Below are 18,134 nucleotides of genomic sequence, written 5' to 3' on the forward strand. Positions count from 1 at the left end.
CACACTCTTGGTGGTGGATATAGAAGTACAGAATGAGCAGAAGTGCAAGGACCTTTTCAAAAACTACAACTCCATCCAGCTGTGTGTGGGTGATCCCTCAGGACAAGAAGGCCACTGCAAGCAAAAGGAGATAAGAATCTTCCCAGCCTTGCCCCAGGAAAACAGTGATGCTGAGGTGTCATGGCCAGGCCTTCTCCCACCCATAGCCAATGGTGGACCTGGGTCCACTCGAGGGTGGAGGCATACTCTTCCTGATATGTGGGATCCAGGCACCTTCCTCCAGCCAATCTCTTGGTCTTTGTCCATGGGACAACAAGAGGAGGGCCTGGGACTGGGTTGAGCTGGAGAGAGAACACAGCCAGGACACAGGCTTATGGGGCAGGTAGATAACAGAGGATCCACTAAACTTCCCTGACACTCAGAGCCAAGGTAAATGGTCACAACACAACCACTACCCCTCTGAACAGCTGGGCCCTGAGACGGGGGCAAGAGAGCACCTGGGAGAAAATGAAGCTGGTAAAAGGCAAGCCAGAGGGATCTTACTGAGACTTCTCCTTTCTCTGTGTACAAGGTGACTCCGGGGCCCCATAATGTGTAATAACATGGCTCAGACATTGTCTCCTTTGAAAAAGCAAGGGGAAACCTCCAGCTGTCTTCACCATGACCTCAAGCTTTCTGCCCTGGATAAAAGCATAATACTTCAGACTACAAGGACCAGACTGAGGTTCCCCTAGGATTGATCTGTCCAACTTCTCTGGGACAGAGGCCAGAACTGTACGGGGCAGAGCAAGGTGGTGAAGTGGCTGCCAGACAGTTAATAAATGACCATCACTAGAATGCAAATCATTGATTATTCTATTTTTCACCCAAATGGACCATAGCCTATAGCTTACTGAGTAAAATTATCTATTTTGCAACAATCTGTAAATCTCCTATCTAAGAATGGACTGAAAACATAACCTCATTTTTAAAACATCCACCTTAGAGGAGTCTAGACTAGAAAGAAGTGGTCTGTTGAATGTTTGCCATTGATCAGTGTGCTTCAACTGGGGGAAAATATGTGTTGGGTAGAAAAGTAATACATTTCATCATAGAAAGATAGTTAAATGCAGAACATATCAATAAGAACATTAAAATTCCCGAGAACTCCAAAATCCAGATATCATGATCATTAATGTTCAAGCAGGTTGCATTCCCCTCTGTTTCTATGTCTTCATAAGATACTGTTCCTTCAGCAGAATTGGGACTGGGCTGTTTAGAACTCATAATGCCTTCCTTTCCATTACTCTTTCATATCTCTCACACTGATGACAGTGTTGGGATAATCTGTTTGCAAATGCTTATAATTGTTAGGCCCAGAGACATCAGAGCTGTGGTTCACTGGACACTGGACAGAGAATACTTGGTGGGTAGTAATTATTAGGACGATCGGCATCCATTTCCCCATGGCCTGGTAACAGTGACCAACATTCCTAGAGGAGAAACATCTCCCAAAAAAGCACGCACTATGACTGGGGTGCAACCGTCCCCACCTCAGGTCCAGGCATGCTAAATGACTCAAGCACAACCCAATGAGGTCACTCAATCCCAAGGAACACAATGACGGTTTGTGTTGGTCCAACAAACAACAAGTGAGGACTTTGTTCAAAATGCTGTGATAAGAGAAGCTCTCTTTGTCGCAGAATATTTACATTTAAGGAGATGCTTCCAAATATTCCAAAAATAGAAGGCTTGACTAACGGTCAGATAGGAAGCGGGATAACCATTGGGGGTGTTTCGGTGTGTGCAGCTCTAAATGCCCCTAAGGCAAGTCCAGCCTCTGTCTCCCACCACCAAGCAGATCCCCACCACAGCCCTTACCAGTCTGTAGTCTAACCACAGATTCTCAGTCTACTCCAGCCAACCACCAGCTTCTCAAGAGCAGAAGCCATCATGCTCATCTCCCTGGACCTAGCTTGCTAAGTAATTATTCGTGTCTACATTAGGATGGAAAAAAAAGCCAATGGCTGAGAAATGGAGACATTCTTGATTCAGTCACTGAGGGACTTCTAGTGTCCAACTCCTCTGCTGGCTGCAGCACAGGCTTCACTTTCTTGTGCTTTCTTCTTGCTTTCACCTTATGACTCAGCACCGGGAATGCAAGTGTTATGACAGTGCTACTATCATCTGCCCCAAGCAAGAGAACTTTGACAAACTACCTTGCAGATGATACAGGAAAACCAGAAGCACAGGTCTAGGAGGTTTGTGAGGTCCTGAGCTACACCCCTGCCTTGCCCTCAGGAGTTATGTGTCTGGAAGGAAGAAACACCAGCAGCTCTGACTTCAGCAGACCTTCAGGGAAGATGCAGGCACTCCTGCTCTTGTTGGCCTTTCTTCTGCACCACAAGCCTGGGACAGGTGAATGACCATCCTTATTCCAGAGGCTCCAGCTCATCTCACAAAATCCTCTGTATTCCTGACCCTTCTGCCCAGCACAGTCAGGGATTTTCCTCAATTTGAGCCCAAGAACTTTCTAGGCCCCAGCTCATCCCAAACCTGCACTAATAAGTCTGATGCTGCATAGACACTACACAAGGATAGCAGGAAGGAAGGGTGTTCACTAAAAGATTTACTGTGTGAGCCTCTCTCTTATCACCTGGAAAGGGAGTTGTTCATAGAAGGCATTTGGTGGAGGACGTGAAGCTACAAAAGACAAGTAATTGAAATCCCTCCCTTCAATTCAGGAAAGGGCAGATCAGACAAACCAAATGCAATAGTGAGACCTGTCCCTGGACCCACCTTAAGAACCAGTTTCACTATTCGAAAAAATTGAAGAAGATGGAATGCTTCCTAACACATGCTATGAGGCTAACATCACCCGATACCAAAACCAGACAAGGACATCACAAAGAAGGAAAACTACAGGCCAATATCGCTGATGAACTTGGATGCAAAAATCCTCAACAAAATATTGGCAAACCGAATACAGCAATACACTAAAAGGATCGTACACCATGATCAAGTGGGATTTCTTCCAGGGATGCAGGGACGGTTCAACATCTGCAAATCGATCAACGTGATACACAACTTTAACAAATTGAGGAATAAGAATCACATATCATCTCAGTAGATACAGAGAAAGCATTTGACAAGATCCAACATCAATTTATGATAAAAACTCTCAATAAAACAGGCATAGAAGGAGAAGTACCTTAACATAACAAAGCCCTTATACAACAAACCCTCAGCCAACATCATACTTAACGGTGAAAAATTGAAAGCCATCCCTCTGAGAACAAGAATGAGACAAGGATGCCCACTCTCTCCACTCCTATTCAACATAGTACTGGAGGTGTTGTCTAGAGCAATTAGGCAAGAAAAAGAAATAAAAGGAATCCAAATTGGAAAGGTAGAAGTGAAACTTTTGTTATTTGCAGATGACATGATGCTATATATAGAAAACCCTAAGGAATCCACCAGAAAACTACAAGAAATAATCAACAACTACAGCAAAGTTGCACGGGACAAGATCAATTTAAAAAATCAGTTGCATTCCTATACACTAACAATGAACTAGCAGAAAGAGAAATCAATAATACAATCCCATTTACAACCACAACAAAAAGAATAAAATACCTAGGAATAAACTTAACTAAAGAGGTGAAAGACTGGTACGTTGAAAACTATAAGACATTATTGAAAGAAATTGAAGAAGAAATAAAGAAATGGAAAGATATTCCATGTTCATGGGTGGGAAGATAATCATAGTTAAAATGCCCATACTACTCAAAACAATCTACAGATTCAATGCAATACCAATCAGAATCCCAATGATATTCTTCACAGAAATAGAACAAAGAATCCAAACATTTATATGGAACAACAGAAGACCCTGAACAGCCAAAGCAATCTTGAGAAAAGAACAAAGCTGGAGGCATCACAATTCCTGAATTCAAAACATACTACAATGCTATAGTAATCAAAACAGCATGGTACTGGCACAAAAACAGACAAACAGATCAATGGATCAGACTCGAAAGTCTAGAAATAAAACCACACATCTATGGACTGTTAATCTTTGACAAAAGAGCCAAGAGCATACAATGGAGAAAGGAAAGTCTTTTCAATAAATGGTGTTGGGAAAACTGGACAGCCACATGCAAAAGAATGAAAGTAGATCATTATCTTGCACCATACACAAAAATTAACTCCAAATGCATTGAAGACTTGAATGTAAGACCTGAAACCATAAAACTCCTAGAAGAAAATATAGCCAGTACACTCTTTGACATTGATCTTAGCAGCATCTTTCCAAATATCATGTCCACTTGGGCAAGGGAAACAAAAGAAAAAGTTAACAAATGGGACTACATCAGACTAAAAAGCTTCTGCAAAGCAAAGGAAACCATGAACAAAATGGGAAGACAACCCACCAACTGGGATAAAATATTTGCAAATCATTTATCAGACAAGGAGTTGATCTCCAACCTATATAAAGAACTAATACAACTCAAGAACAACGAAGAAAAAACGACAAAAAAATGGGCAGAGGACATGAACAGACATTTTTCCAAGGAAGATACACAGATGGCTAACAGACATATAAAACGATGCCCAAAATCACTAATTATTAGGGAAATACAAATCAAAACTACAGTGAGATATCACCTTATACTGGTCAGAGTAGCTATAATTACCAAGACAAAAAATAACAAAACTTGGAGAGGATGTGGAGAAAAAGGAAAGCTCATACACCACTGTTGGGAATGCAAACTAGTGCAGCCAATATGGAAAACAGTATGAAGATTTCTCAAAAAGTTAAAAATAGAAATACTATATGATCCAGCTACCCCACTACTGCGTATTTATCCAAAGAACTTGAAATCAATGATCCAAAGAGATTTATACACCCCTATCTTCATTGCAGTATTATTCACAATATCCAAGATGTGAAAGCAACACAAATGTCCTTCTACAGAGGAATGGATAAAGAAGATGTGACATATATATATATATATCTCACAAGTGGTATATATATACATACACAATGGAATACTACTCAGCCATAAAAAAAGACAGAACTGTCCCATTTGCAACAACATGATGGAACTTGAGGGTATGATGTTAAGTGAAATAAACCAGACAGAGAAAGACAAATACTGCATGATTTCACTCATAAATGGAAGATAACAAATACATTGATAAAGAAAACAGATTAGTGGTTATCAGAGTGGAAGGGGGTTGGGTGGTGGGTGAAAGGACAAAGGGACACATATGTATGGTGATGGACAAAAATTAGACGACTGGTGTCGAGCACGATGAAGTGTACTCAGGAATTGATAAACAATAATGTACCCAAAATTGCACAACGTTATAAACCATTATAATCCCAATAAAATTACTTAAAGAAAAAAAGAACCAGTTTCATTTCTCAGTGCCGTCACCCCCTGACCCCTGTCCAGGAGAGGCACCCAGGGAACAGTTGATCTCGGAAGGGGATGGATGACTGCATGTAGGACTCCCCTGTTGCCTGGGTTCTGCCAGAGAAACTGGGAACCCCATTTTCAACTCCAGCTCCCCCTGCCATCCCAGGCCTTTGGCTGCTCCACTAAGTGCCCTCCCCACAGGCTGATGGTCTTCAATCGCACCAGCATGATCCCCACCAAACCTCAACATAAAGCTAAGTGAAGGCGATTCAGTCACACAGCCAAGAAATGTTTACTGACATCCTAGGATGGGTTAGACCCTAGGACGTGAGGATTTTAGAAAATCCAGTGCCATAAGCTCACAGACAGATTATTAGATATGGGCATCAGGTGGGACATTAGCAGAGGCTCAGAGGGATCAGAAGACTCACTGAGACGGAAGGTGTCAGGGGAGCCCTGTCCACGATCCCCTGGGCTCCACCATCTTAAAGAGAGCTCTTATCTTCTCCATGCATGGTATGAAAGTAGGACAGGGACAACAAGCATTGTTCCCTCTTTTCTCACAGGGGATTCTGAGGCTTCACATTCAGAAAAGGTTATTCTGCTGCAAGGAGAACCTGGGAGGACTTTTCTCCGGTGTCATCAGGGTGCTGTAGGCCCAACCCTCAATCATCACTTTCCGTAGCCTTCCCTCCTGACCACAGCCAGTCCCAGAAAGCCCATATTCCAGTCCTTTCTTTCAGGAATCATCATGAGAGGACATGAGGGCAAGCCCCACTCATACCCCTACATGACTGTGATTCAGGTTCTGGGTGAGGAGAAGCCCAAGAGGTGCGGCAGCATCCTCGTGAGAAAGGACTTTGTTTTGATGGCCGCTCACTGCAGGGGAAGGTGAGAGACCGCAAGCAACTGACACCTCCTGAGACCCCTACAGGGACCCCGGTCCTCTGCCCAAGGGCTGCAGCCCAGGGGAGCTTCCCCGGCTCCTGGTAACTCAAGGCCAGAAAAGCTCTTGAGAGGAGCCATCTGAGAGCATGACTGGGCCAGGGAAAGTGAGAAATAGGACAGGGAAGCTTTGGGGTCAGAGGGTCAGAGGTGAGAGCTAGTGGCCCCGGTGAGAAGAGAGACAACACTGGCCAAATAAAGCAACTGTGGAGGATGAAAGCATGCATTAGGGTCAAAAGGCAAACTCAGAGTACTTTCACAATATTGCCTGAGGGCAAGAGAAAGCTTCCAGAAGCCCTCCTCTGAGTATCATTGAGAAGCACAGGGCAGAGTGTTACTCAGTACCTGGCCCTCGTGTTGTCTTGATTTCCCCTAGTGGCAGCCCTGCCCTGCCCCGGCTGTCCCCCGCCCTTCAAGGTTCCAGGGCTGGATCTCCTGTGACTCCACGGCCCCCACATGCCCACTCTACTTTCTGTGCAGCTCCATCAGCATGACCCTGGGAGTCAACAACTTCCAGAAGCGAGAGAGGACCCAGCAGGTCATCCCCATGAAAGAAGTCATCTACCACCCAGACTTTATTTGTGAGAAGTTCTCCAATGACATCATGTTAATAAAAGTAAGGGAACCTCCCTGCTGCTCTTGCTGTCCTGGGTCCAGATTGTTTCCCCTCCCAGTGCAAATTATCCCTTCCTTCCTTCCCGTTCTGGCCCCCTGACTAGTCCCAAATGGCTCAGGTGAGAGGGAAGACACTGCAGCCCCATCGCAGTGTCCAGGCCCAGAAGGCAAGTGGCTGAGCTGGACTTTCTTGCCTCTTCCTATCAGCTGGAGAGAAAGACCAAGTGGACTGCAGCTGTGAGGCCCCTCATCCTGCCCAGAGGCAAGGCCCAGGTGAGGCCTGAACAGGTGTGCAGTGTGGTCTACTTGGGGCAACACTCAATGGACACTTTAACAACTACTCTGCAGGAGGTGGATCTGACCGTGCAGAAGGATCAGGAGTGTGAATCCCTATTCCTCGACTATTATAGTGGGGCCACTCAGACTTGTGTAGGGGACCGACCCAAAGAAGATGAAGAACAGCTTCAAGATAACTTTTCCAGCATCCATATAAACAGAGCCTGGGAGAGAGGAAATGGGGAGCTCTGGGGGATGGGAGCAGCCATATCTTCATGCCTCAGCCTGAGAGCTTCAGCAGCCTGGGTCCCCAAATCCAGTCTTTAGTTTTTACTCCTAGTGCATCAGGTGGGCAGGCTGAGGAAGGATCAGTCATTCCACAGCACAGTTCTCACCAAAATTTCCCTGAGGATTGAAGAGAAAGCCTTGGCTTTGGTGGAGCTACAAAGAACAGTCAGAGCCAGGCTGGAGCCCCAAAATGAGGGAGGGCCACTCTGGCCTTAATCTCCCACACAGCCCCTAATAGAGACCACTGACCATGTGGTGGTAGGAAGGGCAGGACCACGAGGAGGCCAGGAGAGTCTTTCCTCTCTCTGCCCCTAGGGGGCTTCCAGGGCCCCCTCGTCTGTGAAAAAGTGGGGAAGGATATTTCCTCCTATGGACAAAAGAGCAGGAACCCTCCAGCAGTCTTCATGAAGGACTCATACTACCGGCCCTGGATAAAGAGAACAATGAAAGAATTTTAACAGCAGGTGTGAGGATGACCTTCCTCTGTGCCTGACCACCTTTCCTGGGGCAGAGGCAGGAATCCCATGGGGCGGGCAGTGGGACTGAGGGGCCATAATAAATGGATCTCTAGCGAGTGTGACTGAAGTCTCACTGACTCACTGAACCACTTTCAACACGCAACAGCATGCTCCAGGCAGCCCTCCGCTGTCAGTTGTGGGCTGTCCTTCCTCCTTCCTCCTCCAGCTCTCCTTCCCCCTAAACCCCATGCTGTATCCTTTCTCAGTCACAGCTCTGTGGTGCTGAGCCCTGTGCAAGGGCTGAGTCTGAAGGCTGCCCATGATAAAAGGACAATCTTCCTGCCCAAAATATGTTCCTCCCTTGGCCTTAGAAAATTCTTATCTTCTCTAAGCCAGACACCATCATCAACACCCATACATTCAGCAGAGAGAGAAGCAGGGCAGTGGAAGGGGACTAACTCCAGGAACCCAGGAGGCCAGGGGACAAGGCCTTGGGCACTGAGTTTCCTGTTTCCAGGGCCTCTCTTTCCAGTGGGGCAGCTTCTCCCACAACCAGCACCATCTGCAGCTTCGGAGGCTCAGATGATCCCACAATGGCCCCTAGCCTCACTCGGATCCTATTTCCTGCCCTATCAGGGGCCCAGCACTGAGCTCAGTCTACCTTCCTCCTTTGCCACCATCCCACTTCTGCCCCTGTTTTCCATGTGACTGCCCTGGTTACCAGCTCCTTTCCCTTCCAGCCCACCCTGTTTTGAGCCAGCCGTTCTCTCTTCTCCCTAACAATTTCCAAAGCCCCATAGAATTCTCTTCTATGGTTTCTTTCTGTGATACCTGAGCTTCCAGCCCACCTGATGCCTATCAGAGGAGCCAGTACTCACTTCCCACCTGAGCAGAGACAGTTCAGGTCCTCCATTCAGACCAGAATCCCCAGGGTGTCTGCCACCATGGCCTGTGGAGTCACTCAGCAGCCTCAGCCCCTTTCAGCCTGGCCTGATGCCCCTGCTAGCAACCTGGGTTACAGCAGCCTGAGGACTCCAGGGCAGCTGGACTTGAAAGTACCACCCAGCCATCCACCAATAAATCAAATGTTGATATTTCTCTTTGTGCCAGACACATAACAGGCTCTGTCCCTGATACTGGGAAACTTACAGTGAGGGGAAATTTCCTGTAAATTCTCCTGGTTCCTCCCCTTCCACCAAGCAGGACAGTTTGGCAGATGGATCTGTATTTGGAATCCTCAAGAAATCTTGTCTTGGGGCTGGCCCCTTGGCCGAGTGGTTAAGTTCGCACGCTCCGCTGCAGGCGGCCCAGTGTTTTGTCAGTTCGAATCCTGGGCGTGGACATGGCACTGCTCATCAAACCACGCTGAGGCAGCATCCCACATGCCACAATAGAAGGACCCACAACGAAGAATATACAACTATGTACCGGGGGGCTTTGGGGGGCAAAGGAAAGAAATAAAATCTTTTTTAAAAAAAAAAAGGAATCTTGTCTTGAACATAATTAAATTCTCTGTATTTTAGCTCTATTTCACATTAGAGTTTCACGTGAGTGATCTTGTTTGATTCCAGAAGGGCAGCATGAAATTGGAAGAGACTTGGAGACCCACAGGTCCTGAGGTTTCCAATCTGTGCTCAGTAGACTCCGTGACCGGAGGGGATGGAGGGAGCGAGGGAGAGAGGAGGCAACTGGGGCAGCCTTATTTTTGTTTATTGACATGTAGAAGGCATGAGCCTCAGTCCACAAATCCACAAAATGCCACATTTCAACTGGCAGACCCTTCATTGTGATGAAAATAATAACAAGAAGCTTTCACATTTTGAGGTGTATGGGGAAGCCATTCAGGTTTGACCCTGATTCAACCTAAAACTTGTTTTTCTCTGAGTTATCACCCACCAAACACGCATTGTACATCTGCTTCAAATATATTCCCAAAGCAAAGAATGTACTCTTTAAAGATAGAGATGAATGTCTCCCTTTCTCTACACTGAGAAGAATAACAAATCACACAGATATGAAAAGCAAATGAAAGCTTATTTATCATTCAAGACTGTCCCCATGTCCATCTGCCAAGCCTCCCCTGGGGCTCACAGCACCGGCAGAAGCACAGGGGAGGGAAGAGCTGAATGCACATGCGGAGATGAGCAAGTGAATAGCAGAAGGTGCATGAGCCAGGGGACAACTTCAGGTCACAGCAGTAAGAAGGGACACTCTTAGAAGAAGCTGTCACGCTAAAGAAATGGAGACCCCAGAAAGTCAGCCATGAGGAGCTCCACAGAGCCCCAAGTTGTAAGGCAGAGCCAGCGAGAGAGTAGCCAAGGATGTCTGCCACCAGGGGCACAGGTTTTTGGCCTCGAAGGACAGTGCCTGGCGGGTCAGTTCCCCATCACACCTGACAGGAGCCCCTGACATCAAATGACACATGTTAGGAAGGAAAACAATGACCTAATGCCTGTAGCATCAGGAAGGCTGGGCTGCTCTTGATGGTGCCTGTTTCCTTAAAACGGTTTCAAAGTGAGTTTAGATCTATTTCTCTCCCTTGATCTAGTGACTTGTATTTCTAGGACATATTCCTACACAAGGTCTGATGTTCGTCTTTGTGTGTGTGTTATTCATAAAGATGTTCACACACCACTATTGAATAATAAACCCCAAATTGGAGTCAGTATTAGTGCTCAAAATAGGCAAATGGTAAAATATGGCACATGCATGTTACGAATTATGCCACCTTAACATCTACATTATCCACCACTTTAGAAGACTAGGCTAAGAACATTAATAGGAAAGTGATAAAAAAAATCAACATTTGGAAAAAAAGTAAAAGCTCACTAATTAATCAATGCAAATTAAAATAATAATTTTCTGCTTATCTAATCTGGAAGGATTTACAAAACTAGTGATGCTTATGTTCGGTATGGACATTGAAAAAATAGCATTTTCAATCCTTGCGCACAAAGGATCACAAAAAAAAAAGAAAGAAAAAAGCAACATTTAACCTAGTGATCACCCACACTGAGAAAAGTGGACGAGATAAGGGGCCTTCTAGATTTGTTACCAAATTCAAATCTTTGAAACATACCAATGTTCAACACCAATTTGAGGATTAATTTTCCAAAAGTTCCGTACCATTGAACACTGGGGAAACTTTAAAGTTTTGCGATGGAACCACACTTTACCATATGGAGAATGTTCTCCCAGGATGTTTAAGTCAAAAGCAGTTAGAGAGCAGTATAAGCTGCAATCGAATTTTTGCTTATACATTTATTTTCCTTGTAAGCTTTTCTTCTTCCTACATATCCATTTTCCTAATTTTCCCAAAATTTTTCTGTAATATTTAAATAACTTAACTGGCTATTTATTAAACATAAGTGAGATTCTAAAGTGATATTCACTAATAGATTTTGAACAAATTGAGGAAAATGTTTATGTTGAATAATTTAAATTATAAGTTTAAAAATTAAATATATTGTGATCAGGCCTACATAAAAATATACACAGAAAAAATCCTAGATGGAAAAACATGTGTTAACAGTGGTCAATTGGGTGCTGAGATTAAGGGTGACTTTTTTTTCTTCTATTTTCTAATTTATTCGCATGTTAAACTGTATCATTATTAGAATAATTCTATTTTAAAAATACTTAAATTCAACAAAAAGGTAGGCTTCAGTAACGCAGTCCATGTGTTAATTAAGATAATCCTACCTATTTTAACTGATAAACTTTAGCATTTCAGTCACTAACACAGTAGAAGTCTATTTCTTGTTGACACCGTCCAAAATGAGTTTCCTGGTTAGTGGTGCCCTTCTTGCTCTCATGTGTCCCAGTTTGGACAATAGCTACATGATCAAACCACAAATAAGGGAGCAAGCTCAGTCCCACAAGATGGCATCCATGTTCCCATGTTCACCTGCGTCAAACCCTGGAAGAGGAGGAGTCTACATGGTCAGGCACAGGAGTGTGTTTGTGGTCAGGTCTGGAAGGTGCCCACGTCATATCCACTCGCATCCTGTTGGCTGCAGCACTCACACAGCCACACCCAACCTCAAGTGAGACTGCAAATGTGGTTCACCTGTGTCCCCTGGAAGAAAAGCAAATTGTTTCACTAAACTGCTAGCTCATCTCGACCACAATGCTTAATAGAGTTTGTTGTTTACAGCAATCATGAGCCCCAAATTTTTTTCTGCCCATGAAACTAATACATTTCTATTATAGAAAAACATGGGATGATATAAAGGTGAAAATAAGGGTCACATAAAACGGTTGATCTGGTTCTTGTCTTTCACTATAACAGGATTAGTATCAAATTGCATAAACCATTCTACATTCTACTTTTTCCACTTTATATTAGATGATACAAACTGCTCCATGCCACTAAGCAGTCCTCTAAAACAAGATGCTTCTTAAGCTGGACAGCATTTCATCCCATGAACATATCACAATGTGTATTACCACTCTCCTATCTTGAATATGTGGATTGACAGAGTATTTGTGGAAGAGGGTCTTAGGGAATATGTCCACCTCCACCTCTTCCTATATTTACCCAGGGCCCCAAAGCCAGCTCTTCAGTCTCAGAAGTAAGTGTTTCTGCCAGGAAACACTGAGGATCTTGCATCTTTTTTCAAATCTTTCTCTGCCACATCCAGGTCTTGGTCCCTATTTCCCACTAACTACTCTGAGGGAAAGATTACATACAGATGTCACTGAATTTCCTACGTTAACTGCTCTTTCCTACAAGGACAAAAGAACAGGCCAATTCTTGGCAAGAAACAGTCTCCTTCCCAGCATATACATGTGGTGGGAAGACAATGGTGCGGGCACAGCCTTCTCCCAGCACTGACACTCCATGAAACATCACAAGCTGATCAGGAGAAACTTTTCAAGGAGCTCCCAAAACGTCCTTCTGAGAGTGACATTAAGGCAGCCCAGAGGATGCCCCGAATGCCTCAGTAGTACACTGCTCTCCTACAAAGCCAAGAGCCACGAGATTGGTTTCCAACGACAGCAGCATCACACGGAAGGAAGGGGAAATGACCCAGCACCTGCCTGCCCAGAAGATTTGCATTGTTGGCAGCCTACGGGGCCCAGGGAGGAAGATGGAAGCCCACAACTATAATGTCCCAACATCCTAGAGCACAAAACAGTTGTAACTGACGGAAATGTAACAAAAAAGTCCAAGGTAGATGTAACAAGCTATGGATGTTGTGAAATGTATCACACTCATATTTGATCTAATATTACAATTTTTTACTAAAATGGAAAATAAAACCATTTAAAAACATACGTATCCCTATCTACCCTCATACATCCAATTCTCCACGGACAACTTCTAGAAAGAAATGGAAGGACAGCTAATTTTTGACAAAGGAGACAAGAACATACAATAGAGAAAGGAAAGTCTCTTCAATAAATGGTGTTGGGAAAACTGGACAGCCACATGCAAAAGAATGAAAGTAGACCATTATCTTCACCACACACAAAAATTAACTCAAAATGGATTAAAGACTTGAATGTATACCTGAAACCATGAAACCCCCCAGAAGAAAACATAGACAGTATGCTCTTTGGCATCGGTCTTAGCAGTGTCTTTTTGAATATGCTGTCTCCTCAGGCAAGGGAAACAAAAAAAAAACTAAACAAATAGGACTGCATCAAATAAACAACTTCTGCACGGCAAATGAAACCATCAGTGAAACAAAAAGATAACCCACCAAGTGAAAGAAAATCTTTGCAAATCATATATCTGATGCGGGTTAATTTCCAAAATATATAAAGAACTCATACAACTCAACAGCAATAAAACAAAGAACTCAATCAAAAACTGGGAAGAGGATATGAACAGACATTTCTCGAAAGAAGATACACAAATGGAAAGAGGCATACAGAAACATCCTAAATGTCACTGATAATTAGGGAAATGCAAATCAAAATTACCATGAGATTCACCTCACACCATTCAGAATGGTTATTATTAAAAAGACAACAAAAAACAAGTGTTGGAGGAGATATGAATTAAAGGCAACCCTTATACACTATTAGTAGAACTGCAGCCACTATGGAAAACAGTACGGGGATTCCTCAAAAAATTAAAAATAGAAATATCATATGATCCAACTACCCCACTTCAGTGTGTTCTTCCAAACAACATGAAAGCGCTCATTCAAAAAGACATATGGAACCCTATGTTCATTGCAGCATTATTCACAATTACCCAGACATGGAAGCAACCTACGTGCCCATCAGTGAATGAATGGACAAAGAAGATGTGGTATAAATATATAATGAAATACTACTCAGCCATTAAAAAAGACAAAATTTTGCCATTTGCAACAACATGGGTGGACCTTGAGGTTATTTTGCTAAGTGAAGTAAGTCAGACAGAGAAAAACAAATACCGTATGATTTCAACATATGTGAAAGATAAAAAAACAAACACACAGATACAAAGAACAGATTGGTGGTTACCAGAGGGGAAGTGGTGGGCTGAGGCCAGAAACATAAAGGGGCACATGAGTATGGTGACAGATGGAAACTAGACTTTTGGTCGTGAATACGATGTAGTCTATACAGAAACTGAAATATAATGATGTCCAACTGAAACCAATGTGACCTCAATAAGACAAAAATAATGAATAAATAAACAAATTAATAAATAAGAAGTAGGAGCAGCCAGGGTCTCAGCAGGGTGGCCAGGGGTCAGAGGGTGAAGACAAGCAGACTTCCCCTTCCATCTTTCATCTCCTTCACTTTTCCTGGCGTCCTCACCACCTCCCACCTCACACCACACCAGTGTTTCTTTCACCCTTCTCCACGCCTTACTAAGTATAAATGAATAAGGAATCCAGGAAACTTCCATTCATTTAAAGAAACTGAAATTCCAAACGAGTGAAGGTCTAATCTTGCAGACACAGGAAATAGAAGAAATAGGCAGCCACCAGCTTTCATGCGTTATTTGGAAATTACTGAATTTGGTAGGTTTAGGGTTCTAGGACACAAGCCCCAAGCATCCCTCCTGTCACCCTGGGTTCCAGTTTCTTCTGCCAGCACTGACTCAGTGGTCGTGGGGCCAATCACAGTGTTGTCTTGGGATGATTAACTCTTCCCCAGATCACTGGCAGTTGGGGTGCAAGCCTCCTGGGCACCTTGGGTGATGAAACCTATCACACCAGCAGGAGAATGGGACTGTGAATTCTGACCCCCCACCCCGACCCTACCTTCCTGTCTTGAGGGCTGAAAGTTTAGCAGGAGGAATCACCAGCAGCTCCTGCTCCTGGTGGCCTTTCTCCTAACCCCCAGGGTTATGGCAGGTGAGTGACCATCCCCAAACTCAGAGACTCAACCTCTCTCATAGACCCTGGAGCCAGACTGCTAAGGCACTTCCTACCTCAGGATTGCAGGGCAAGTTATCTGAATTTACATGCCTCAGGGTCCTCACCATAATAGGACTCTTTTCATGCCTACCTCATAGAGTTTCCTATAAGAGCTAAATTACTTACTGTAACCAAACTCTTTGAATTGCCCCTGGCATCTAGAATATGCTATATAAATGTGCTCTTTAAATTTAGTCTGCCACCCATGTGTCAGAGCTTAGGAGATAAGAAGACAGCAATAACAGTCCCATCAGCTCACATTTAGAATCTTAAAACCACTCATGATGGTCATGAGCTGACCATGAGCTGGACTCAGCAGGATCTGGGAAGCTCCCTGAGAAAGAAAGTACCAGGGACTTCAGGAAGAGCCCACTCCAGCAGTCTCCCATCTGACAGCAGAGCATCTCTCCTCAACAGGGGAGGCTGAGGCTAGTCATGCCTGGAGTAAGGGTTCTTCTCCTCCTTTGAGGGAGATGGAAGGAGCTGAGGTCTGGGATAGGGAGTCAGCAGTGGTTCCAAAGAACCCTGGAGTCAATGTGTGGAGCAGCTCGCAACTTTCACTCCCAACTCATCTTTCCTCTGCATCATCTCTCCTGCCTCCTGTCTTCTAGCCTTTCCACAGTCACCAAGCTGAAACCTACACTGCAGGTTCCGAGAGCACAGAGATAAGTACTGAATGCTTCATTCCAGGGAAGATCATTGGGGGCCAAGAGGTCAGGCCCCACTCCCATCCCTATGTGGCATATCTTCTGACACAGACTCTAGTGGGTCCAGGCACCTGTGGGGGGTTCCTGGTGAGAGAAGTCATTGTGACAGCAGCTCTCTGCTGGGGAACGTGAGGAACTAAGGATCTTCCTAGGGAAACAAAGACACAGGCCAAGAAGAGTTCATAAGAGGGGCCATCTGAAAGCAGGGTTCTAGCAATGAAGCGGTGACAAAGAGAAAAAGTAGGTCTGGGGGGCAGGGAACAGCCCAGTGTACATGAGGAGAAAAGAAGGGCATGATCAAAAAGAGAGATGGGGGAAATGGAAGGCACGCATTGGAACTCAAAGTATGAATTCAACCTCTCTCTCAATTTATCGCATAGGAAGTAAAACTCAAGGTCCCTGTGTCCCCCACCATCCCCAGCTCAGGGCTTTGGAGAAGCAGAGGGCACAGACAGCTCAGCCCCAGAGCCTTCCCATCCCCTCAATTCCCTCAGATACAGTCTCACCACCCTGGGCTGTCCTCCTGCCCTGGAGAGCTAGTGGGCCGAGCTCCTGTGGCTCACACCTGCCTCTAGGCCTCCTTTCCTTTGCAGCCCTATAAATGTCAACCCCGGGGGCCCATAACATAGGGAGGCTGGAAAGCACCCAGCAGCGCATATCAGTGGTCAGAGCCATCCGCCCCCCTGAATATCATCAGCAGAACAACCTGAATAACATCATGATACTGCAGGTACCACCTACCTGACCCTCTGGTTCTCAAGCCCAGCTGGCTTTCTCCCATCGTGGGGGCTCCACACTGTCTTGGGAAAATAGAGGAGGAAGTAGGTGCAGAGTCCATGTAGTGATCAGGGCAGGGGATGAGTTCATCCCAGGAGTCCCTAAGGACCTGCACTCTTCCTGCCAGCTGGAGAATAGAGCCACTGAACCCAGTCGTGAGGCCAGTGCTCTGCCTCGGAACCAGACAAGGCCAAGTCCTGCAGCCAAGTGCATCATGGCGGGCTGTGACCTGATTTTCCCGTGTGGAGTATGTCTATACTCCAGGATGTGCAGCTGACAGTGCTGAGGGATCAGGAGTGCAGTGATTGCTTCAATTTCTAACCCTGCTGAACGCAGATTTGTGTGGGGAACCCAAGGAAGAGGAAGTCCACCTTCCTGGTACAGCCCCAGGGATCTGCTTAGGTGGCCGAAAACACACAGGCCTGGGCAGTACTGACCAGTTGGTACAGACTACATCCCCATAGCCTCAGTATGGGGCCCAGACCTGAGTGACATGGGGCTTTTTCCCATCAGTCTGGTTTCTGGGGGCAGGGGAGGAGCACTGGAGACACAACATACACATGTGCAGCCTTGTCCTCTAGAAGGAGAAGGTACCCTGACTTGGGGTGAGCTAGAGACAATAACCACAGTAAGAACTGAAGTCCAGGGGCCGGCCCCATGGCTGAGTGGTTAAGTTCACGTGCTCTGCTTCGATGGCCCAGGGTCTCACCGGTTAGAATCCTGGGCGCGGATATGGCACTGCTCGTCAAGTCATGCTGAGGAGGCGTCCCACATGCCACAACTAAACTTACACAGCTATGTACCAGAGGAATTTGGGAGAAAAAGGAAAAATAAAACAAACAAACAAAAAAAAGAACTGATGTCCAGTAATGGAAAGATTCAGAAGCTTGACTTGTGCACCCCAACAACCTCCCAACTCACACACACCCCACTGTGAAAGAGCCCACCTGTTGCTATCTCTCTGAGGGTTGTGCCTTAGAGAAGCAGGAGTGGGGAGGCCTGACTTTATGTCCCTTCCTCTCATCACTCACAGGGGGACACTGGAGGTCTCCTGGTGTGTCACCATGAGGCCCAGGGCATCATCTCCTATGGAAATAGGATGGGGACTCCTCCAGCAGTCTTCATCAGGGTTTCCAGCTTCCTGCCCTGGATAATGAGAACCATGAGAAGCTTCAAAGACTGGCTTCAGACTAAGACCCCGCCTTTGAGTGACTCTTCTTTGGGACAGAGGCCAGCTGTGGGGGTTTTGCCAGAGCCTTAATTAATATCCACATCTAAAGTGGAAATTACCGATTT

General features: G+C 45.2%; 1 protein-coding gene across 1 annotated transcript; it reads left to right on the forward strand.

The window, feature by feature from the left end:
• The first annotated feature begins 2,342 nt into the window (after positions 1–2,342).
• On the forward strand, positions 2,343–18,099 carry LOC124234989 (granzyme H-like). The gene is made up of 8 exons (XM_046652687.1): positions 2,343–2,397; positions 6,149–6,296; positions 6,831–6,966; positions 7,173–7,394; positions 15,966–16,067; positions 16,966–17,085; positions 17,175–17,216; positions 17,872–18,099. Exons 1-8 carry the CDS (start codon positions 2,343–2,345, stop codon positions 18,097–18,099), a joined length of 1,053 nt encoding a protein of 350 aa, XP_046508643.1.
• The last annotated feature ends 35 nt before the right edge of the window (positions 18,100–18,134 follow it).

The sequence above is a fragment of the Equus quagga genome, chromosome 2, assembly GCF_021613505.1.
Source record: "Equus quagga isolate Etosha38 chromosome 2, UCLA_HA_Equagga_1.0, whole genome shotgun sequence".
Taxonomy (NCBI): domain Eukaryota; kingdom Metazoa; phylum Chordata; class Mammalia; order Perissodactyla; family Equidae; genus Equus; species Equus quagga.